Source organism: Mauremys reevesii, linkage group 18 (genome assembly GCF_016161935.1).
Source record: "Mauremys reevesii isolate NIE-2019 linkage group 18, ASM1616193v1, whole genome shotgun sequence".
Lineage (NCBI taxonomy): Eukaryota > Metazoa > Chordata > Testudines > Geoemydidae > Mauremys > Mauremys reevesii.
This window is the reverse complement of record NC_052640.1, coordinates 18,378,581-18,402,907: the sequence shown is the minus strand read 5'-3', so window position 1 is coordinate 18,402,907 and position 24,327 is coordinate 18,378,581. Positions and strand designations below refer to the sequence as shown.

The following is a 24,327-nucleotide window of genomic DNA, read 5'->3' as shown; positions in this document are numbered from 1 at the left end:
GGAAGAAATAACCCCAACTATACATACAATATGATGGGGGCTAATTTAGCTACAACGAATCAGGAAAAAGAACTTGGAGTCATCGTGGATAGTTCTCTGAAGACGTCCACACAGTGTGCAGCGACGGTCAAAAAAGCAAATAGGATGTTAGGAATCATTAAAAAGGGGACAGAAAATAAGATGGAGAGTATCTTATTGCCCTTGTATAAATCCATGGTATGCCCACATCTTGAATACTGCGTACAGATGTGGTCTCCTCATCCCAAAAAAGATATACTGGCACTAGAAAAGGTTCAGAGAAGGGAAACTGAAGTGATTAGGGGTTTGGAACGGGTCCCATATGAGGAAAGATTAAAGAGGCTAGGACTTTTCAGCTTGGAAAAGAGGAGACTAAGGGGGGGATATGATAGAGGTATATAAAATCATGAGTGATGTTGAGAAAGTAAATAAGGAAAAGTTATTTACTTGTTCCCATAATACAAGAACTAGGGGTCACCAAATGACATTAATGGGCAGCAGGTTTAAAACAAATAAAAGGAAGTTCTTCTTCATGCAGCGCACAGTCAACTTGTGGAACTCCTTGCCTGAGGAGGTTGTGAAGGGTAGGCCTATAACAGCGTTTAAAAGAGACTGGATAAATTCATGGAGGTTAAGTCCGTTAATGGCTATTAGCCAGGATGGGTAAGGAATGGTGTCCCTAGCCTCTGTTTATCAGAGCGTGGAGATGGATGGCAAGAGAGAGATCACTTGATCATTGCCTGTTGGGTTCACTCCCTCTGGGGCACCTGGCATTGGCCACTGTTGATAGACAGGATACTGGGCAAGATGGACCTTTGGTCTGACCCAGTATGGCCGTTCTTATGTAATATGCCAATATGCAACAAGGGCAAGCAGGATGACCTAGTTAGACTGACATCAATCCCTGGCAAGAGTGGGAAGCTGCTATGGGATTCAACTGATAAAGAACTAAATGACAGGAATATATTGAATTCCAGTCCACATGATTTTATGGAAAATAGGTCTTGTCAAACAAACCTGAGTTGATTCTTTCAGCGGATTACAAATTTGGTTGATACAGGCAAGTCTGTACGTGTAATAGACTTGGGCTTTAATAAGACATTTGACTTCCTACCACACAGCATTCGGATTTTAAAAAATAGCATTAAACTATGAGCACACATTAAGGGGACAAAAAAGTGACTGACAGGTCTTTAATGGGGAATCATCAACAGCTGGAGGGAGTTTTGAGTGGGATCCAGCAGAGGCCCAATATTATTCAACATTTTCATTAATGACCTGGAAGTCGATATAAAATCACGGCTGATCAGATCTGCAGATGACACTAAGATTGGTGCAATGGCAAATAAACCTACAGAGTGAGCTGGGCACCTTCCAACAAACTGCATTTTAATGCAGCCAAATGCAAAGTTCCGCAGCCAGGAACAAGGAATGAAGGCCAGACCCACAGAACGGAGGACTGGATCCTGGACAGCAGTGACTCTGAAAAGGATTTAAGGGACACAGTGGACAAGCAATTCAACATGAGCTGCCAGGGGGATGCTGTGGCAAAAAGGGCTAGTGCAATCAGACATATGAACAGGGGAGTAGTGAGCAGAAAGGTAATTTTCCCTCTGTATACAGCATCGGTGGGACTGATACTGGAATACTGCACAGTCTATATTTTTAAAAGGATTTTGAAAAATTGGGGAGGGTACAGAAAAGAGCCACAAAAAAATAGTTGAGGGTTGGAAAAAATGGTGTACAGTGAGATACTTAAGTTTACTCTGGCTGCTTTCTGCCACTCTGGAGCAATGCAAAGAACCAGTGTGTACGGGGCAGATTAAACTGGGTTTACAGTTGCTCTGCATCTCCAGAGGAGCGCAAAGCAGTGGAGTGTAGTGAGGAGTACGGCTTGCACTTTGTTTGAGCTATCCAGAATATTTTTTTTCACATTTCATTCCTATATTATACATTGCACGTACATGTCCAAGACATGAAACTGGAATTTCAGACTCTATATCACGGACCCCTTCAAACAGAACTGTATCATGCACATTAGCTGTACAGAACAGCTGGTGGTTAGTTGAATTGTCGTTTATGGTACAGTGGTTCCTGTTAGGAGCATCGTGAGCTGCCCCTATCTATATAATGACAATTAAACGTAACACTTATTAATAACTTAGCTCAATTACAAATTCAGTTCTTCAAATGGAACCTATCCAGGAGGTTTCAATACGTTTTAATGAGATGGACATTTTAAGAGTATGTTATTGTTAAGATCACCCAGGATGAAGAATGAGCTGATAAAGTACTACACTTCTTAAACAAACCATTTAAAGGATTTACTTGTAAATTCTCAGAAAAAAAAACTTATTCTGTCCACAAAGAAGAATTTTGAGGTTATATTCTTCTTACATAAACTGGTTGAATCCCTGCTTTAAGGGCAAAACTCAACTTTAAGTTTTAACCTTAACCAGTGCCTCTACATATAGACACATAAGTGTGTATGTTGTGTGAGACATATATAGGGCTTCTGATTTTTAGTTTTAACTGAAAAACACAAAAAAAATAAAAGCAGTGCTTATCCCCCAAAACACCAGAAATGGCTACTTGTACCCAACAGCTTGTCTACATGGAGCAGTAGAACGGACTTCTAGGGTGTGATCTCTAAAACATGCCAACATGCTGCATCTTCCTTGGCCTACGTAGACCCTGCTGGTGTGCACTAAGGGTTCCTAGCGCACTTTAACATAGTGCAATTTGAAACAGTACTGCAATCATTAGCATATTACTGTAACAAGTAAGGTATAAAATCGACATTCATTACAATATACACAAAGAGAAAGCCCCAATTTTTGGACAAAACTCAAATTGCTACAAATAACATCCCCAAAGTTAAATTAATAAGCCCCCCCCCAAAAAAAGAAGCCCTACATAAAAAGGTGTGGACGCATGTACACACATACACACACAATTTAGCTTCTAGGGGGAACATTTCTTTTGTAACTGAAACATTCTGCTGTGGTGCTGGACACTCAGAACATAATCCTATTGAGCTCTGACATAAATACCAGAGAATGCAACTAATGCATCTAGTTCGGATTGTCTTAATGGAGTAAAATGCAAAAATAAACAGAAAACAAAAATGGCCATTGGTAAATTAGAGTAGATTATTAAAACTCAACATTTAAAAGCAATGGTAGTAAGCAGAGTAAAGATTGTTTTGATTTATTACATTTGAAAAGCGCAAAGCTTCAAGCCTTTGAATAATTACAATGTCGCCTGGCTGTGATCTACTTATTTCAGAAGAGGTTTTAGAGTATTTTCTTAACAGGTGATTTTCCTTATTAGTTTTAATGCTACAGCAAATAGAATGCATTTTAGAAGCAATATTATACGCATTTCCTTGTTCATTTTATCTCATGGAATAACATTTCTAAAACTAGACAAACAGATTTAAAAGAGAAAGCTGTTCCCTAGTGTTGTGTGTGTGTGCCGTTCTGTAGACTCCCTTTGTATTCATTTTACTTTCATAAGCCACACAAACAAGAAGTATCCTATAATTAAACTAATCAATTCTCTTAGCCAAGCTATGATCAAAATACAGAGTGGAGTAGCAAGCTAAGAAGCATATATAAATATCAAAGCACAGGAATCAAATACTTTCCATAGCCAAAGAATGGGAAAAAACCACTTCAATTATTCCTCTTCTCCTCTTGTGAGAGTGAATGGAATAATCATTTTACCAGGATGTTACAGTACAAACAAGGTGACAGCTCTTGTGGATGATGTGCTGGAAGGTTGCTTTGGTTCTTGGCTTCCGGTTGCTTTTCAGCAGGTCTGAAAAAAGGCATTTAACTTCACTAACCCCTAGTAACAGCAGCTCTGCTTTGTGACATCATAGCCCCACATCATACATTAAACAATGCTGAAGATTCTACAACATCCAACTCGAGAGAAGCAGGGCATCTCAGATGGCCACCATGGAATATATAACAACAGGCTTCTGGCATACGTGATGCACAGTCAACTTCAACTTATGAATCACTTGTTGCCTCTGGCACCATGGATGATGCTGCAGTCCTTAAAAAGAGAGGCTACATCGTGGGGGGGAATTTGGGAGAAGGGTCTTATGCTAAAGTGAAATCTGCCTACTCCGATCGACTGAAATTTGATGTAGCAGTAAAGATCATAGACCGGAAAAAAGCTCCTCGTGACTTCCTGGAAAGATTTCTCCCCAGGGAAATAGAGATTTTAGCAAAAGTGAATCACTGCTCCGTGGTCAAGACCTATGAGATTTTTGAGACATCTGATGGCAAAGTCTACATCGTGATGGAGCTGGGTACAAAAGGAGACTTACTGGAGTACATCAAGAGCAAAGGGGCTTTGACTGAAGATGTAGCTCGTAAGATGTTTCGCCAGCTGTCTTCTGCCATCAAGTACTGCCACGATTTGGATATTGTCCACAGGGACTTGAAATGTGAGAACCTCCTTCTAGACAAAGACTTTAATATCAAACTGTCAGACTTTGGCTTTTCCAGACGACTGACTCGAGATGAAAATTGCAAAGTTATTCTCAGTAAAACCTTCTGTGGTTCTGCTGCGTATGCAGCCCCTGAAGTGTTACAGGGCATTCCCTATCAGCCTAAGATTTATGACATATGGAGTCTGGGTGTCATTTTGTATATAATGGTCTGTGGATCAATGCCATATGACGACTCAAACATTAGAAAAATGCTAAAGATTCAGAAAGAACACAGAGTGCATTTTCCCAAGTCTAAAAACTTGACAGTTGAATGCAAAGATCTTATTTACCGTATGCTGCAGCCGGACGTGGCTCGGAGGTTGCACGTAGATGAGATTTTAAATCATATTTGGATGCAGACTCCAAAATCCAGAGTTCCTTCAGCAACTTCACTTGTAAAAGAGGGAGAGTGTTCTCGGAATCTTGGCAAGTTGAAGTCAGAGCACAAACAGGAAATAGAACCCCTGGAGGAATCTAAGCTAGATAGACCAGATTACAAAACTGAGTCTAAAGCAGTGCCCAGATTAGAGGCAGTACCGGAAGCAGAGGATGCCGTTCCCGAGGAAGAGCAAGCAGAAGTTAATGACCTGACAGATGAAATGCAAAGAACGGGGATCACAAATGGTGATGACTAAAGAATAGCCACCTGCAAGAGTCGTTTGCATGGCTTTAAGCGCAACTAACGAATAAGACTATGAAGTTAGTTTTGAAAAACAGAGCCCAGAACAGGAGAAAGTAAAGTCCATTCATAACAAGCAATTATTTTATAGCAATTCTATTAAATTTTCTTCTAACTTGGTAACCATGTTGCTGAATTGAAGGGTTAAATAAGGAGATTGATTTTCCAAGCCACCTAATAGATTTGTACGCCCAAGTGACATAAGGCCTACAGAGTACTTTTTCCATAGCTGTCCCACTGTCAAATGCTCAAAGAGCTGCAGTGAGTTAAGGTTTCTTTTGCGCAATGTTTCATCACAATCTCATGCCCCTTTTCACATTTGGGCATTAAGAGAGTGGCGGCTAGCCCTCTCCAAGCCAGTGCTTATATGTGCATAGAAAAGAAATGGTCATTCTTTCCTTTCATACTCCAGTGCCGCAGTTGTGCTGGAGTTACTGGGGTTGGCAATTTCTGACCTCACTAAGCTTTACTAAATATTCAATGCAGCAGCATCACAACAGCAGGTTTGGCCATTTTTTTTCTCTCCGTTTTCTGATGCAAAGAAATGGATTTTGCTAAACCATGTCACAGTGTAAATGGAGCGCTGATATGCAATTGATTACAAGTGCGGATATGCTCATCCGCAGGGAAAAGGCAAACTGCACGACTAAGACCCCTCAATTTGTCATATTCTAATAACAGGGAACTATTATTGTTTAAAAACGCAGCAAAGGGGACGTTCTCCCCTTACAAACCATAACTCGGCCTGGAAACGTGCCTCCTGTTAGAAGTAACACCTGAGATCCCTGTAACTCTAGATTTGCCTCACTTCACTTCAACTTTGTAAATTTGACCGCACTGTGTCTAGCTAATCAATGTCTCCTGTTGTTTGTGAGAGACTCCGAGGCAGGTACTGGATTAATTCACGGAGGAGATGGAGCATTTTGAAATGTGATTGTAAAGCCATAAATTGGCTGGAGGGACTCGGGGGCAGCTGTAGAGTGTGAAACTACTTTGGATTCTTTTCTACAAGCTGCCCAACCTTCAAGTGACCGTGTCCCACTGAACTGTCCCATTTTATGAAACTTTCCAGTGTTACATTAGCCATTTAGGAATAACCAGCCTTAACGCTCTTGGCAACCTGAGCAGGGAGGGAGATCCGGAACAATGTTAGCTTGCAAGTAGCCCCAGTTAGGTTTCCAAAAGCCACACTGGACATGGTGCTCACTGCTCTACTAGAAAAGGACCATATCGCCCACTCCCACTGGGACAGCTTTGAAACCACACCAATAAAAGCTAAACTACTGCTTGAGTTAACACTAGTGCTTGCATATCCTGTAAATAATTCCCTACAGTTCTACACCAATCCCTGCCCGGGGGATGCTATTACAAACATTCAGCCACCTTTGAGAAAAACATAGCGATTGGCTATAATACCTGAGTGAGCTAAATCTTTACTACAGTTTAGAAGCAGGGTTGGGGGAAGAGGGAAGTACCAGATCCCTACTAGACCTCAGCAGCTACAAAAGTGATTGGGAGAGGGGCACAGCAGTGAGGTCCAGGACACACTCCCCCGACCCCCTCCCCCAGCACAGACCCTGCCTGGGGAGAAGGGGGGAGAGTCCTGGCAATTACTGTGAGCCGCACTCCATGGGCACAGGTTATAGGCTCTATCGATTGTCAGGTGCTAGGTGTCGAATCACCATGAAGCACCTCAGCCCTGCAGCTGCTAGAAGGGAGGAGTTTCCTCTTTTCCCTTTGCCGCAGCCTCCTGGTTGCTGCGAGCCACCAGGGGAGGCGTGTCGCCACTACTCTATATCCCTCCTCCAGGCTGCTGAAGGAGCCAGCGAGAAGGAGGGATGAGAAGAGGTGTAGCTAGGGAACTTTCTAGGTCTTCCTTTCCCATCAATCACTCCAGCTCCCACTGCTGCTCCTCACAGCCTTCCTAAACCACCACCACCAGGGTGTTCCGAACAGCAGCAGCTGTGAAACTGACCTCCCGTCTTAATTTCATTTGACTGCTGCAGGGCGGAGCTAGGGGCAGCACTGGCGCCATCTGCAGAGGGAAGAAGGTGATGCATTGTTTGCATTTGGCAAGCTCTCCTCACAACAGCTCACCAGAAATATTTAGAAAGTGAAAGCTCTTGTCTGCCAAAATTAACAGTTTATGCCCCACCCTCACCAAAAAAGTTTCCATTCATCAAAGCAGTTTTTTTCTAACCCTGAATTGCAACATTAATAAAAATATTTTTCTGTAGCTTTTAGAAACATCTCCCACCCCTACTTTCACTCTCTCCTCAAGTGAGCCGTGCTAATGCATCTGCTCAGCACTTGTTGCCATTGTGGTTATCCTCTGTCAGCCTGACTCTTCTGCTGCCAAGCAGAGCAAGGCAGAAAACGCAGCTCACTGAAGTGAATGACTGGGGACCAGAGATGTTCAAGATTGTAAGGAAAGTTCTGCTTTTGAGAGAGAGAGAGACAGACAGACAGACACAGGCCATTAACAAAAAAAAAAAAAAACAGAATTTTTATACCTTGGAAAAGCCAAGTGATCTCGCCAATTCAAATACGGCCTGAGCCAATGGCCAGTGAAGTCAATGAGAAGCTGACCACTGAAGTCAGTGGAAACTGGATCAGGACTATATGGAGCTGTGTTGTGGCTCCCTAAACCACATCAGATGGTCAAGGTGGCAGCTCTATTTGCAATGATTATATTTAAGACACACACAAAAAAACAGGGATGCATTCCTTGTAAACAGAGGCAGTGCGTAGCACTTTCCTAGTGCACAAGAAACTACAAAGGCTGCTGACTTTCCACTCTGACCCCCTCTATAGCCTTAAAAAACACACACACAACACACACAAGGGCTCTGCACTTGAAAGGTGATGCCACAGCAATAGTAAATCTCCCTGTCCCAGGCTGGCCTCTCCCCCAAATAACTGCATTCAATGCCAGAGCCTTGTAAAATGCCTGTGTGCTTCAGACCAAACACTGATGACTTGTTTTTTCTGCTTAGATTCTAAGATTTCCAAAGTTCTGTATGACATCTACAACTTGCTGGGTATTTCAGATGCGCACTCACATCCGTATCTCCTGCTGTACTTCACTGCAGGGCAAAAATACTTGCCACGTTTCTGGACTCTATCCAGGAAGGCAGACTAATAGAAAATGTGAGCACTGAAGGCTGCTCCCCTGTGTCCTCAAAGGACTAATGCTCGCCATGGGGCCTGTTGGACACTGAAGAGTGCAGTTTAAATAGACGGCAAGTTAGAGGGGCTTTCTGATAGTTTGGTTCTTTCTATGCAGAATTGAGATTGGAAGAGGAAAGAATACGGAGACTTGCCTACATCCCTTCTTTACTCAGCAGAACAGCATTTTTCAGTGGAACGCAAAGTCATAAGCAAGGAAGTTTCACACCTTGGTTCAGGCCTTAATACAAAGGCTCGCTTCACTTTATAAATAGACACATCTGTACAGAAAGAGAGGCACTCAAATGCAGACAGCAGGGGCAAGCTTTTAAAAAAACCGAGGAGAATTACAAAAAATATCCCAAACATTTCTGGCTATTTTCCAAAAGTCCAAGCCCTTTTATGCTATTTCTGGAAGCGTCCTTGTCCCCTATCGATTCTGTGTAACACGTCCACATGGTACTAAGAGAAATTATACCACACGGGTCAATATTCTGCTTCCAAAACGCAGGTCGCAGGCTGCTCCACTCTTGTTCTAGTAATGGCATGTCAAGTGCGGGAACTATGCCCTGCTCGAGGGCAGAAATGGTACCAAATCCAGCAACTGCTCGATCACATTCTAGCAGCTTTAAGCAAATGCCCCTTGCTCCTGGCAACGCAGTCTGCCCTCAGCTTGCACACAGCCCTGCACAGCCAATTCTGCAGCCCCCTGCTGGTGAAGGCGGTAGTTAGAAGAAATCAGATGCCTTTCGTCTTTTAGGGAGCTGCAGCAGGTTGTCTGTGATTGAAGCAGGATCTTGTGTTACTGGAGTCTCGGAGACAGTCCTAGGAGGTGGGGTGCTAGTGGGTGTGTGTGACCCTCCTGCTGGGGTCTTGTAGCCAGGGGTTCCTGGGTGTGCTGGAGAAGGGGTATAACTGGCTCGCAGGGCTTTGTCAGTGTATTTGCTCGCAGTCCTATTTACGAGTCGCTGCAACGCTGGTGACATAGCTGGACTCAGCCCTTTTGGAGTGAGGCTGCAATAGAAGCGGAACAGTTTAAAAAAGGGCTTTTTAAATAAAAAAGCGATGCTGTGGGTCAGGGTACACAGAGCATTGAATAGACACAGCACCTGCCAGGCCTTCAAACTCTGACTCGCACACTCCCTTCTCCTTCCACTCCCGCATCACTTGAATCATTCAGAGCACAGCTCAGGACAGAACCTGGCCATTCTGCTCTTCTGGCAGCAATGCCTGAACTCTCCCCCCTCACTTGTGTGGTTAAACCTCAGCCCCGCTATCTCCCTCTCTGATTAATGGCAGGAGCGCCCCGTATGCGAGCAATGCTCCCTGGCCTTTTCTTTGGGTCCATTGAGTCCTCTCCGTCCCCACCACAAACCATCAAGCCCTGGAACTTCTCTGTCTTTTGTGATCAGCTGGGGCACTTACCCTCCTGGAGCAAGGGCACTTTGGCCTGGGAGGAAAGTTCCCAAAGTACCCGCCTCTCCACCATACTGCCAACAGCCTTCTCCTAGAAACTGGGCTTATTCACATCTAAAGTCTCTTCCCAGCTTGAGTGTATCCATTCTTGCTTCTCAAAGCCCCTCCTTCTCCTGATCCTTGTACTCCTTCTCCTAACCCAAATGCCTTTCCGCTATGCATGCTGGCTTAACTCTTACTAGACAGCACTTGCTATCCTCCCCCACTGCCAGGGCCAGTTTACTATGGAGAAGTCTCACTTGGCCAAGTTTTCCGTGACTCTTCTTAATGCTTCCTGTTTCTTTGCTCGGTTTTTAGCAGCCGCCTCATTGGCCATCTTGAGTCCTAACCGCTCTCTGCGCCCAGGCTCCAGGATCTGTAAATACAGCAAATCAGGTAAGTCTCCAGACTGCTAACCAGTCACATTCATAGCTGGAGTCCAACCCATAAGGATCTACATTAAGGATGGGAGGGGAAGGGAGCCCACTCTTGGCTTTGCTGCCATCTGGACAGCCAGAGGCAGTTGAAGATACAGCAGGATCTCCAAGCTGAAGATCTGTGTAACAAAAGCGGTAAAAACAGTAACTGCCTCCTTGGCTGAGCTGAACTCTGGCATTTGCTTCAGCTGTCTCCCCTGAACAAAATGTATCACCTCTGTTTTACCTTAGCTCTCACCCAAACCCCAGTCATTGCTAAGCTCTGGGAAAACCAGCCAACTGCACTGCCCAGGTCTGACAAAACAGACACAGAAAAGTTCCACTGCTGCTACCTCAGGAATCACACCCAATGATCCTCCTTGTCTCCAGGTAGGGAATGGGAGACGTCCTGCATTTAAGGTGAGATGCAACTAGTAGAGCCACGCCACCTCCGCAAACCTCACTGGACTCAGATGTCTCAGCTGGTGGTGATGGACCAGCAGGACCAGGCTGGAAGGAAGCCACCCAGCAGGGAAAGTTTTATTTAAGGCTCCCTATCTACTTAGATATCAAATCACAAAAATGAGACACCCTCGTCTTCTCCAGCCTCTTGGAGAACCTCAGAATATTCAACCCCCAACCTCAGGATGCCTGGGATGGACCACGAGCACTAGGTAGCTCATGGCCAGAGCATTTTATCCAGCTACCCACAGGACCTAGATAGCCAGTACCACAGCCCAGTCATAACTCTTACAATAATAAATGTTAATCTATTAATGACTCCTCCCCTCCCCCACCACCCCAGTCCATCCCCCCAAAAGATCTGCGTGATGGATTCTGACATGGAATACCTTAAAGGCCGGCCCAGGTGTCCTGTCCACATATGGCGTTTCTGACCCATCTACTCGTAATGGGGTGCTCTCTATCTCACCCCACGTCATAAGAGGAGAGTCGTTGACACCTAGCAACAAGTTAAGAGGAGTCAGTCTGGAATGCAAGACATTTGTAGAGACTGCAACATGCAGAATGTATGCCTTCTGCCCTAACACAGGGGAGGTCTTCTCCCCACAACAGTAAACAGAAGCTGGTTATGAAACAGCATAAATCACTGGTCACCCAATGGAACAGCCATTACTCCAGAGACAATCACACTCACTATAGGAAAGAGACACCATCCCTTTAACAATAGCTAGAGTCGCAGGACAATTTCCCAGAGCCTGATCTGGTAGCTGGCTTGTCAGGATAAACAACAGGATTCTTCCACCTAGCTGATTTCTGTTTTAGAGAATATTTATACCATGGAAAGGATCTGCACTGAACATGCCAGCTGCAGGAAAGGACACAAGGATCCCCAATCTTCAATACGAATGATGAAAAATAAATGGTTGCAGGAAGGTCAGCATAAGATGAGTTAGCCCCCAGTAAAAACAGAGCCCATTAGATTCTGATTAAGTACCAGAGAGGTCATTATATAGACTCCACAGAGAGATTAATGATGTGGTTTGCCATCCAAACTACCTACAACCTGCATTAGAGCCGGGCACCAGGTGCTCTGAAGCGCTATCTTACTTTGCTGAAAAGATCCCACATGTTCAGGAAGGCTTCTCAACCAGCATGGATCCACTGCGCCTGCACCCATCAGCCCACCTGCATTCCCAGAGTTCAGGGCATTCACTCACCAAGAGCTTGGGGACACCCTAAAGGTGTCCCGACACAAGACTTGTGAATCTGACCCACACTGATCCAGGCTTGTTCATGACCCTCTTTCACAACAGTGCCGCTCCCGACCAAAACAGCCAGAGCTTTATCCACAGACAGAATCTGCCCTTCTTCCTTCAAATACTAAGCAGTCCTACCAACACCGAAGAAACTCACCCTGGATACTTCAGTCCTAGTCATCTTTCAGCCTGTGTCAAACCTCCCAATCCTGAGCAAGTTTACAAAGAAGCTAGCAAGAGACCAACTACTAACTCATCTAACTGAGGCCAACGTTCTAGACCCGGCACAATCTGTATTCACACCAGGATACAAAATGAAACTGTTTTAGTGGCACTGCTGGATGATCTCCTGCTGTCGGTGGCTAGAGAGCAGACTTACTCCATTCACGTCCTCCTGAACTTCTCTGCAGTGTTCAACACCGTTGAGCATGAGATGCTATGATTTCACCCGAGAGGGGTGGCAAGAGTCCAGGGTAAAGTACTAAAATGGTTTCAGTCCTTCCTGGAGGAATGCACCCAAAGAGCAGTGAAGGGAAATAGCACCCCCACTACTAGACCCCTCACTTGTGGGTTCTACAAAGATCAATTCTCTCTCCAGGCCTTCTCAATATCTACATGCAGCCACTCGGTGAACTGCTCAACCGACATGGACTCAAGTGCCACTAACATGCAGATGACACACAGCTCTCCCTATCATTCATATCATACGTCCACATCACTAGCACCACGATGGGCCAGTGCTTGGCTGAGATCAGCTCATGGACGAAGAACAGTTGGCAGAACCTGAACAAAACACAGGTGATGCTGGTGCGCAGTGAAAGGGATTTTGAGGAGTTTGCAGCCACGGTGCAATCTCCTTTGATTGATGCAAAATTGGTCATGTCAGTCCACAGTCTAGGAGGACTCTTGGGTTCCTCAGTGACTCTGAACTCTCACAAAGCAACAGCTGCCAGTAATGCTTTCTACCATCTCTAGCTGGCTCTGTACCATCCTGGCAGACAAAGACCCGCCCTCAGTTATTCAGGTCTTCATCACTGCTCGGCAGGACTACAGCAATGTGATATACCTGGACATGAAACCGAAACTCCAGCTAAGACAAAACACTGCAGCACATCTCCTCAGAAGCACAGGTTGCTGCAAGCACATCACACCTGTCCTCCGCTCTCTACACTGGCTTCTCATAGAATAGTCAATCAAGTTCAAGGTCTCAGACCATATCTTCAAAGTGCACCATTGCCTGGGTCCAGCTTATCTAAAAGACCGTCTAAAGCTCCAGGCCAAAGACCGTGGTGGACAGCTTCACTGCTCTGGCACAATGAAACTGCACGACACGGGTAAAGCTTGTGGGTGCAGGAGACGGAGCCTTCTCCCGGGGTGGCCCAAGACTGTGGAATGAATTCCCTCCAGAGCTGAGGACTATCACAAACCTCCCCACTTTCCACTTCAAGTGCAAGGCGCATTCTTTGGACGGGCCTTCTCCAATATAAGCACGTAGCAACCAGTATATTTATTTAACCATAAAAAAAAAGCCCTTTCAAAACAACCTTCCCCCACACACTTCTCCCTCTGGGAAGAGGACGACAGAATAAACAACACGTGACAGATGTGCTTAAAGCACTCAGCTACTTCAGTGATGAGTACTGTATAAATTAAAAAAAAAAATCTATATAGAATAGAACTGCGAGGGGGGGACGAGGGGGAGTAAATGTCTGTGAAATGCTTTGAGATCCTTGGATAGAGGCACTAGAGGGACGATCACCACCAGCAAGTTACAAGTGCCGTGCTCCCCTCAGAGTTCCCATAAGCCTTTCCTAGGATGATCTAGTCCATTCAACCTGAGTCCAGCGAAGCAGCATACAGCTCTGAGAGCCTCCCGAGCCCAGCATCGTTTGTGTCTTTGGACTGAGATTTAACAGAACACTAAATTGGCATATTCTCTACCCCAGAGACTCATCGGCTCAGCAGGCATGTACAATGGAAGTCAAAGCTGCTTGATTAAAGAAGCATTGACTCCTAGGGTGGAGTTTACATCAAAAGGTCAGTGGAACAGGTCAGCATTGCAAACTACTTTGCTTTTACAACAGAGCAAAAAAAGTCTCTTCTTACCAGGGGCAGGAGAGGGGGTGGCCACAAATCCATATCCATTCACTTTTGGAGACTCCTGGGGGATCAGCTCCTTCCCATCTGGCCCTACTTTGCCCTGTTTGTACTAGAACAGAAAAGCTGGCATCAATCAGGTGCATTTGGAGAAAGCAGCCAATAGGCACATTCACCACGTTCAGTTCTCATAGCTCATGCACCTCTCCCAATTAAGGGTTTTTCGGTCACAAGCGTGTCCTGTCTGTAAACCAACCTGGGCATTGAGGGCTGCTGCCTGCTGGAGCTGGGATTTGCTCACAGCCTGGCTGAATGGATCTCTCAGAAAGCGGGTGTTTCTATGGACAACTTCGCGAGGCTTCTTAAACACGTCATCCTCATCGGGCACACCTGGAATGGCAAGCCAAGTCATCAAGGAAAGGGCTGTGGGGCCCACTAACGGGCAGGCTGGCCACACACACAATCTCAGTGGTCAGTACACGGTTCTGCAAGACGCAAGGTACAGATGCAATTATATTTTGCCATTTCCATCCATTTCAAATCAAGTTCACACTAATGCCCTTAGGTGTCTAACCTACCGCCTGAAAAACAAGGACAAATCAAGGCTACCTTAGAAAAGCAAGAAACACACAAGAGCTCCCACATTTCACATGAAGGTTATTTACCGTGCATCCATGGCTGAAAAAGGCATCTAAGCCCAGTCTGGGATTGTTAAAGGATCCCGTTGCCTTTCAGACGGCAGCCAAGGGGCCAGCAAACCCCATGTATACAGAACTGAGCAGGACGGTAGGAGGAAAGAGGGGAACTGAAAGTGCCCATTAACAAGACAAAGCCAATAGGAGAGGAGCTATGACTCCTGAAAACAAACACCCAGTGCAGCGTGGGGAATGAGCGACAGGATGACAAATGGCAGCCAGGGCAAAACGATGCTGGAATGAATGAAACTGAGCATATCCCCGCCTTGCAGAAGGAAAAGCTGAAAAGTGCAATCTTACCACAAGGACAGCAATTCAGGCACCCGAACATGTGTTGGGGAAAGCAAAGCTGAAATGCAGGTGCCGGGTGGCATCCGCCCACCTGAATCAGTGCATGTTTCCAAATCTGCTGATGCCTCTTAAGGGGACAGTTTGCTTTACCTGGTGGGTAATACATCAGGGAATTCTGAGCCTTGTACTCCCAGGTCTCCACGCCAGCTTTCCCGCTCTCTAGTGCCTGCTGCTCTGCTGAGGGAAGCGCCAGATTCTCAAGTCGTCGCTGGAATCAAAATTTAAAACAAAGCCTGAATTTCAGATTCTCATTTCAGACTGAAAATCAGCTTGATAATTCATCTGCTTGTTGCTCTGCTTTTCAGCTCTTACTTCTTCTGTCTTTCAGAGGAGAGCAGTTCAGAGATTTGAAGAGACCAGAGACAACTGCTATAAAATAAGATATGAAGTTTAAAGGAAGAGGTACAAATATTAGCCCTGGAATGGCTTCTTGCATTTCTGTACCTCTCTTCTGTACCCTAGGCTGACTCAATCACACTCTGGTGTGTCGGCCTTTTAACTTTGGAATCAGATATTTTGAGTGGACAGGATTTATACGGGGCTACAAAAAATAAAGTGCACATTATTTATTAGAGAATCTTTGTAAACTTAAATTACACAAAGCTCTTTGAGATTAAATGCTGCACAGTCCTCTAGCAATCCTGACAGCAGAGCTCCCACCCCAGTAACAGCTTCCCCCATCCCAAGTCCCATAAAACTTTATTAACTAGACAAGACACTTTTTTCAGTGTTTCCTGTCATATTTAACACACTTCATATCAGCAACAGAGGATTCTGAATGCCAATAATCGAAAAAGAACCGGAGTCTGTCTGCCAAGAATAAGGCATTGACAGATGAACGCGAAGAGCTGTTCAACAGCTCGCTAAGGGATGTTGTCAACAATTCTGACATTTGCGCTAGACAGCGCTTCACGTTTTCAAAGCTCTGTATAACGTATATCCTCAACACCCCTGGTGTACGTCAATATTATCCCCAGGCTGTAGATATGAAAAACGGAGCACAAAAGGGTTTAGTGAGTTGTCAAATGCTACAGCAAATTGGGGCAGAGGCAGGATTAAACTCCGGAGTTCCTAGCTCACTAAGCTAGATCTCACTGCCTCACGCACACACAACTCAAAAGCAAGCAGTCAGTGTTGTGTCCCTGATGCACCACTGGGAATAATTCAACAGTCACTTCTCTAGAGACAAGGAACAATCACAACGGGTTCAAGTGGGACTCAACAATAGAAGGGAACTTAACACTCTCTCTTCTCCCGTCAAAGGCAAGGGAGAAACTTGAAATCATCTTTCTCTCTCCTTTGGTTAAACAGAAGCCAGCCCTTGCCCACAGTACTATGTTAGAAAAGCTCAGCTTTCAGGAGCCATTTCCCCACCTGGGCAAACTCCTCTTCTGCTTCATACAGCCAAGAATGCCTGGCCTTTTCCTTCTCTTTGGCCACTTCCATGATCTGCTCAAATGAAGCATTGTCTTCACTGGTGTGTTTTATTAAGAAGCTGTCCAGGCTGGGAAGAGTATCCTTACTCTGTTCTTTCTCCACTTCTCCTAGAGAGATGAGGGAATAAGTCTGAGGAAGGGGTTCACACTCCCCTTTCGGTAATGAGCAATGCCTGGTTATTAATCCCCCATGCAGGTATTCCCCCCCGGGTCCACTCTTAACTTGAGCATTGCAGATGAATCTGTATCTAAAAATGAAAGTACATATGAAGTACAGAGTAGTAGCAGCATTGACTTGACTTACTGAAGGATCAGTGACCCTTTTCCACACCCATCCCCTTCAGGATCATTCGTTTATTCACGTTAAAGGACAATTCGGAAGTAGTTTGCTGCCAGATTACATGTCCGTGTTCATACTGTCCGGTACATAAATAGCTGTGCTCTTACCACCTTGCCCACAGGCAGAAACCCTTTTCTTGGGAAGCAATGAAGCTCTCACATCAGTGACGGTTATTGATCCATGCAGGCCCACATCCCACCCAACCTGTGATGGAGTTTCACTTAGAGCAGATATCAGAAGGGGCCACTTTAGCAGAAGGTTAACACCCGATAACATGCACAGCAGTATTTCCCCTCCTGCTGGAGAACCCAAATAAAGAGGATAGCCCCTTCCCTACCTTCGTCCGCAGCTCTGATCCCGATCTTCGGTTTGTTCAACAAGGAAGAGGTGCCTGGGTGCACTTCAGGTGTTTCGAATGTGGCTGGAGTAACATCTGCGCCAGAGAAATAAATCCCAGCATGTGTTACAAAACTGGGGAGCAAAACGTCACCACATTACCCCTAGTGGATAAGCAAGAAGCTGCAGCCTCTTCAGGGGACCTGTCTGCCAGTTCTCATTAGTTTTAGGTGACCTACCGATTGTGGCTAAGAGGGAGGAATTCTTTAAATAGAGTTAGGGAAGGGTTTAAAATGATTTCTGTGTAAATTGGTTCCAACCACTGATGAAGTTTCTGCTCAACTAGATAACTGGTCCTCACTCCTGCTGGGCACCAATGGCAAGATTCCCATTGATTTCAGTGGGGGGCCGGGAAGGGCGGGGGGGGGGGGGGGGGCCGGCATTCTAAGCATTCTTTATTTTATCTGAAACAATGAGAAATAAAAGCAGGCAATGATTTGTGTTTCATGACAGCCCTCACGCAGGGCAATGCCAGGGACTGCCAGTCACAAACGGCAACACCAATACCATGGGGAGGGAACCCATTCAATGATACATGTCCTCTGCCACAAACTGGCAAGTTCCCACTAGTGCAGCAGCTGCGCCTTTGCGAGCAAACACCCCAACTCCATAGCAAGAAGTCAACCAAGGGCTGAGTTTTACTGTGGGGAAGCCTGTGAATTACCCAGCATGAGAGTTACATGCCAACATGGGAAACAGCATCTAAAACCAGGCTGAAGGAGGGAGGGAAGGAAATTAACCCAAAAGGAAGTCAAAAAAAAAAAAGAAAGAACCCCGCCACCACACACACCCCACAAGCCCTGTCAATGGCACGCTCACTTAATTGAAATGTCTGAGACACAAACAGATTTTGTGCAATGGATCTAAAATAAATAAATACGTTGCACGTGTATTCTGCCCAGCACATATTTCTTGCCTACAAGCATCTTCACTATAGCTTACAGTGTGACTTGGTGTTTGCTGGCATATTTTGTCACTGTACATCCCTCTGTTCATAGCATGCTGCTTCCTTGATCTCTTACTGATGCTAAACAAGTTCTTACCTTAAAATGCTTTTTAAACGTTTTAAAGCTTGTACTGGGTTTATTTTTAAAGCAATTCCTGAAATAGAAGCAGGTATCAACCAGTACAGTGGAGGCCTATGACATGAATCTCTGATAATCAGGCCATCTATTTCCACTAGAGTGTGTTAATTAAGAGGATATCCCATTGTATTAAATAAAGCTTCGTAGCAGGATTCAGAAGAGGGCTTGACATAACAAGACTATCCAGAGTTATAATAGCAAGGATTAAAGAGATGGCTGAGAGTTTCCAAAGAGACATAACACCTCATGTTTCAGAGCACAGGGGGACCTCTAACAAATGGGAGTTGAGAAGAAGTTTCCCAGTGGGCTGGTTATTTTATAACCGCTCCTCTACATGGTTCCTTTACCCTTCCTATAAAGCAGCTGATACCAGCCACTGTCAATACACCATTGTGTCATCCAGGCTGGTAACTCCCGTGCAATAGCTACTTTTCCATAATTAAGATCAGAAGGCAGCTACAATGTTCGATTCTGTGCCTTAAATAAGTTGGGTTCCCAGTCACTCAACAACAACAATTTACCTTGCTAGCATAAAACAATCCATAAAAAGTGACAAAAAGACAGTAGCGCTTCGTATCTTTTACTTTATGACACACAGCCACACTAATAGCCTGACCACGAAATCAGCCACTGAAGCGCCGGCCCTTACATGGTGCAGGTGACTCCCTGGACCATTTCCCCAATGAGGAGCCAAATTTGATAGCGATTTGTCTCATTTTCTCTAAGTCGCCACTTTCTTCAGCCTCCAAGTATTCCTTCTGAGCACGTAACTTCTCAACATCAGGAAAGAAATCCCTCTGAATAATTTTCTCCAAACTCTATAATTAAAGAGAGAGAAAGAACAAATGATTCTAAGCATACCTGGCAAGCAAGAAAAAACAAGATCAGTTTGGGGAAGCTTTCTTGGAAGGGGATAAGGATTTAGGGTTCCGTGAAAGGCCTTGATTGACTGCAATGCATGACTAATACCGAAGTCCTATTTATCCACAAGAGGTACCACAGATGCACAAACAATACCAGGGCTGGCTTCCCAGACATTGCCCCAGCAGCAGGCTCGACTATGATCTAGAGCAGTGGTTCCCAAACTTTATTTGCTGAGTCCTCCTGTGGAGATTCATGTTCCATACATGCCCCCCGCTTTCTACCCTTTGTTGCATCCTATTTGGCCCTGTATAACAACCCAAGATGAAAAGGTCCACATACAGTTAATCTGACCCATCTGGCTCCCTCTGGCAGATTTTTCACGAAATGTTGTTACATCTACCACCTTTAATTTTGAAGGATCCCAAAATACTCTGCGAAAAACATTTATAAACATATACTGTATAGGTGTCACATTATACAGTGCTGAAATGCAGCCAGCTCTGGTGCAAAACCCAGCAATTGCAGAGCAGTGCACTTGCACGGTAATGTTACACTGCAATCTTGGACAGGAAACAAACAAGAATCTTATGGCCACTATAATTAAAAAGTATCAGAGGGGTTGCTGTGTTAGTCTGTATCCACAAAAACAACTAGTACTCCAGTGTAGGGTGACCAGATGTTCCGATTTTATAGGGACAGTCCAGATTTTTTCTTATATAGGCTCCTATTACTCCCCACCCCAGTCCCGATTTTTCACATTTGCTGTCTGGTCACCCTAGTCCGGTGGCACCTTAAACAGATTTCTTTGGGCATAAGTTTTAGTGGGTAAAACCACTCCTCATCGGGGGGAGGGATAGCTCAGTGGTTTGAGCATTGGCCTGCTAAACCCAGGATTGTGAGCTCAATCCTTGAGGGGGCCACTTAGGGATCTGGGGCAAAAATCAGTACTTGGTCCTGCTAGTGAAGGCAGGGGGTTGGACTCAATGACCTTTCGAGGTCCCTTCCACTTCTAGGAGATAGGTACATCTCCAATTTATTGTTGTTATAATTAAAAAGAGATTGGGGGAAAAAATTTTCCCCTTCATTTTTCCTCTGTTTACTGTGTATTAGGGAGCACCTTGTACACCATCAGTTTCACCCTTCCCTGTGTGGTCAGTGTTTTCCCCAGCTGGTGGGATGGGTTCTCCACCCAGGAGCAGGGTTAATAAGTTTTAAACACAGAACAGGGGGGCTGTATAGCCACCCACGTTGACACAGACGGGTCGGGGTGTCTGAAACCACTTTCCCCCTTGTTCTAACAATGTCCTGGGCAATGCTGAGTGGTCAGGGCCCCTTTTGGGGAGAGGCACAAAGCGTGGCTCCCAGACCCACGGTTTGAGCCACAGTGGGGGGACCCGATCGGGGTGGGGGGGGATATCGCTCGCTATATCAGCCTTCCCACCCTCCCGCTTCATGAATAGCACAAGCTGGGGCTGCCTAGCAAGGAAAAGGAGATAGGACCCAACTCACACTGACCCTCGGACCCCATCTGCAGTGACTGACCGCTCCCCCACAGCCTACCTACCCTCAGACAGCCCCAGCCTCCCTCCCCAACCCCAAGACAGGCCTGGCCTCCCTCCCCAGACCGCCCCCCCTCTGTTCCCCCCCCAGACAGCCCCAGCCTCCCTCCCCAACCCCAAGACAGGCCTGGCCTCCCCAGACCGCCCCCTTTGTGTCCCCCAGACAGCCCCAGCCTCCCTCCCCAACCCCAAGACAGGCCTGGCCTCCCCCAGACCGCCCCCTTTGTGTCCCCCAGACAGCCCCAGCCTCCTCCCCAACCCCAAGACAGGCCTGGCCTCCCCCCAGACCGCCCCCACTCTGTTCTCCCCCAGACAGCCCCAGCCTCCTCCCCAACCCCAAGACAGGCCTGGCCTCCCCCAGACCGCCCCCTCTGTTCCCCCAGACAGCCCCGGCCTCCTCCCCAACCCCAAGACAGGCCTGGCCTCCCCCACAGACCGCCCCCTTTGCCTCCCCAGACAGCCCCGGCCCCCCGTGCCCAGCCCGGCCCGATCACCTCGATGTAGCTCTCCTCGTCCAGGATCCTCTTACGGCGCTTGGGGGGCTCCTGGGCCGCTTCCCGCAGCACAGCCACGGCGGCCCCGTCGGCCTGCAGGGGCACCAGCGCCAGGGGCGAGGCGGCGGCGGTGACGGGAGCCCCCGGCTCCTCCATGGCGCCAGGCCGAGGATCGCTGTCAGCCAGGGCAAGGGGGCGTCCGCGGTTTCTCGGGGCAGGAGCCGAGGCGGCCAGGATCGGCGAAGGGTGGTGGGGTGTGTGTATGTGGAGGGGGGTGTTAGCCCTTCCCAGCCACCGTCGCAACGCGCTGCTTGTTGGGACTTGTAGTTTTCTTTTAGCGCGCTAGTCCCGCTTCCGGGCGCTAGCAGCGCCGCCGAGAGGCGCCTGGCAAGCCTAGAGCGGCGGGCTAACGGGGAACCACAGAGAGCGGCTAGCGCGTCGCAACGGGAGAGCGCTCCCCCTGCCGGCCAGGAGGAGGAAGGGCGGCTAAGGACGCAAGCGCGTCGGGGACGAGCAGGGGGCCGGCGGCTAGACCGCAGCGGATTCAGACAATGGCAAACTGACCCCAGACTGGAGCACGAGGCTGCATACAGCGATGCGCTGCCGAACTTGCAGAGTGGGTTTATTGAGTCTATAGATTCCCTGCAGCTGGCCTGCAGATACTCACCCTAGCATGCCCTTGTTTCTGAGCAATAAAAACCATCCACCAGAGTGAAGGGAACACAGCCCAGATTCCTGCCAGAAACACACAACTGAAAGTGAACGTAACACAGTAGTGTATTTATTTATGTACTGTCTTCGTAAGTCACAGATGGCAGAAATTACTGCTTGGAAGTACTGCACTGGTGCTAAATACCCAGGCAGGGCAGAATTCAACTTGTATTTTTTCATAAATTTTGATGGAAAATATCAATGTTTATTTTTAAGCCTGTTCTCTATTTTTATCCATTTCACTTTCCACAGCTACACAACATTATGGTTTTAAGCTATTTTATTTGGATCTATTTACATTTTCACAGCTGCAGGAAGTCTGGAGGGTCAAACAATCATTATTTATTGACAGAAGACACTGAGATATACAAAGTTAAAACTTTACAACCGGTAAAACACAAATTGTCCGTGTCACATGTCAAAATATACAAAGAAAATATTCTTAAATTAAACTTAAGTTCTCAGGCAGCATTTTCATTCGCTTTATCCAGCTGTAATTTTTTATTATTATCAATGGATATATTTTTTCATTGACTTGTATGTGTTCGGTGAAATTGACATTTACTGATAATCTAATCCTGCCAAGCCTATATATATCTTTGAAAAGATAAACATTGCATTAATGTTCAATTCGTGCTTTTCAGGTAGTTCGCTTGGGGAAAACAGATTAGTATTATTTTGCCTGTGTGTGTGTCCTATCCTAAAACAAGATTACAATTCCCAGCGTTCAAACACTGGATATGTTATCCCCTAGCCATGCCCCACACCCTGGCCAGCGCTCCCACATTTCAGGGCTACGCTGTTCAGCTGCAGACCCCCAGTAGAGCACATTCTCCACCAGAATATGGCATCACTCAGGATTAACTCAATACCCTTGTGTTGAAAATTCTACACTGGCGTGTGGCTCTTGGTGTCAGCCCTGCAGCACAGAAGGAAGGGAATGATGCTGTGGAAGTGCAAAGTGTTATTTACAGTGACAGAATCTTTGTGGACTTAAATTAGTAAAGTCACTGCTTTTGTGAGGAGCATCGTGTTTGGCAGGCTCGATGCCAGGGCTCCAGTCCCAGTAACAGCTGTCTCCCCCGTACATTTATTTATGAATCTTTATTATACAGACAGCTTGAAAAGAACTCCAGCAACATTTACTGCACACACACACACACACACACACAATTATCATGGAGGGATCCAAGTCTAAAAATGAAAGGGAATCTGTCTGCAAGGAATAAAATATAGAATGGGGATGGAAATCAGGAACGATTCTTCAAAAGCTGACTGGTCTTGTAGGACATGGCCAATTATCATCCTTAGAGAGACATGGTGGGTGAGTTAATATCTTGAGAGACAAGCTCTCGCCAGCAGAAGTTGATCCAATAAAAGATATGACCTCACCCACCTTGTCTCTTTAATATCCTAGGACTGCTATGGCTACAACACTGCAAACAGTTATCATCCTTAGCACTTACACAGCAGGTGGGGCACCACATAGACAGTTCTGGGGCTGAAACTTTCCTCTGTGTTGTTGTGAAGCCCAATGCACCACTCCAGACCCCAAAGCAAGGTCTTAGTGCATGAGAACCGGAAAGTGAAACCGACGGATCTAGTTTAATTATCCAAGCTGAATGAAACAAAATAAAAGGGAAACAACCAGCTTCTCTGGTGAAATACGCCCTTCTATCAGTAGAAACTCTAGTAGCTACCCATAGCAGCAGGGGCTGCTTTTCCTCTGCAGTTCTACAGTTTAGTTTTCATTTCTCTTTTGCCATTTTATTCGGGGTTGGCAACTGCTGTTGCCTCATTCTGGGTAACCCAACCCACACTGCGAGCAGAGCAGCTGCAGAGTAGTCCGTCATGGAAAGAGAAGATTGCTCAGTATACAAATGGCCTTGTGTGCACTAACAACCAACTGTACTACAGCCATGAGTGAGCACAGGTTAGTTGAAGACGTTAGTTTGAAAGCACTAATAGTACTTTGATGCCCCCTACTCTGTACATGAATTTATTTTGAAGAATGCAAATAGAGCCTTTGTTAGTTTGTTTAAGGAATTAGTTGTGTAATTAATCAGTGTCCACCTTGACCCTGAAATGCAACTGTAGACACCATCATGACACTGTAAAAACAATCAGAGGGGTAGCCGTGTTAGTCTGGATCTGTAAAAGCAGCAAAGAGTCCTGTGACACCTTATAGACTAACAGACGTATTGGAGCATGAGCTTTCGTGGGTGAATACCCACTTCGTCGGATGCATCACCCACGAAAGCTCATGCTCCAATACATCTGTTAGTCTATAAGGTGCCACAGGACTCTTTGCTGCTTGTAAAAACAATGTAAACCCCAG

At 46.1% G+C, this 24,327-nt stretch overlaps 3 protein-coding genes across 5 annotated transcripts in view; 1 reads left to right on the top strand and 2 right to left on the bottom strand.

The window, feature by feature from the left end:
• DGCR2 (DiGeorge syndrome critical region gene 2) overlaps positions 1-3,834 on the bottom strand; it is a 97,922-nt gene extending 94,088 nt beyond the window's left edge. For 2 of the 3 annotated variants that reach the window (XM_039505596.1, XM_039505597.1), the window contains exon 1: positions 3,747-3,834. The gene's annotated coding sequence lies outside the window, so the exon portion shown is untranslated. Of the gene's footprint in view, positions 1-3,667 lie in introns of all 3 variants that reach the window. The other variant, XM_039505595.1, reaches the window with a different exon arrangement.
• A 199-nt stretch (positions 3,835-4,033) lies between these two features.
• TSSK2 (testis specific serine kinase 2) lies at positions 4,034-5,284 on the top strand. Its single transcript, XM_039505600.1, has one exon. The coding sequence runs from the start codon at positions 4,066-4,068 to the stop codon at positions 5,158-5,160; it is 1,095 nt and encodes a 364-aa protein (XP_039361534.1). The 5' UTR covers positions 4,034-4,065; the 3' UTR covers positions 5,161-5,284.
• Positions 5,285-8,606: 3,322 nt separating this feature from the next.
• On the bottom strand, positions 8,607-21,712 carry ESS2 (ess-2 splicing factor homolog). The gene is made up of 10 exons (XM_039505598.1): positions 21,279-21,712; positions 19,011-19,179; positions 17,218-17,313; positions 16,479-16,648; positions 15,195-15,312; positions 14,315-14,448; positions 14,068-14,170; positions 11,095-11,204; positions 10,088-10,203; positions 8,607-9,386 (listed from the first exon to the last, which is right to left on the bottom strand). The coding sequence occupies exons 1-10, from the start codon at positions 21,432-21,434 to the stop codon at positions 9,101-9,103; spliced, it is 1,458 nt and encodes a 485-aa protein (XP_039361532.1). The 5' UTR covers positions 21,435-21,712; the 3' UTR covers positions 8,607-9,100.
• Positions 21,713-24,327: the final 2,615 nt, after the last annotated feature.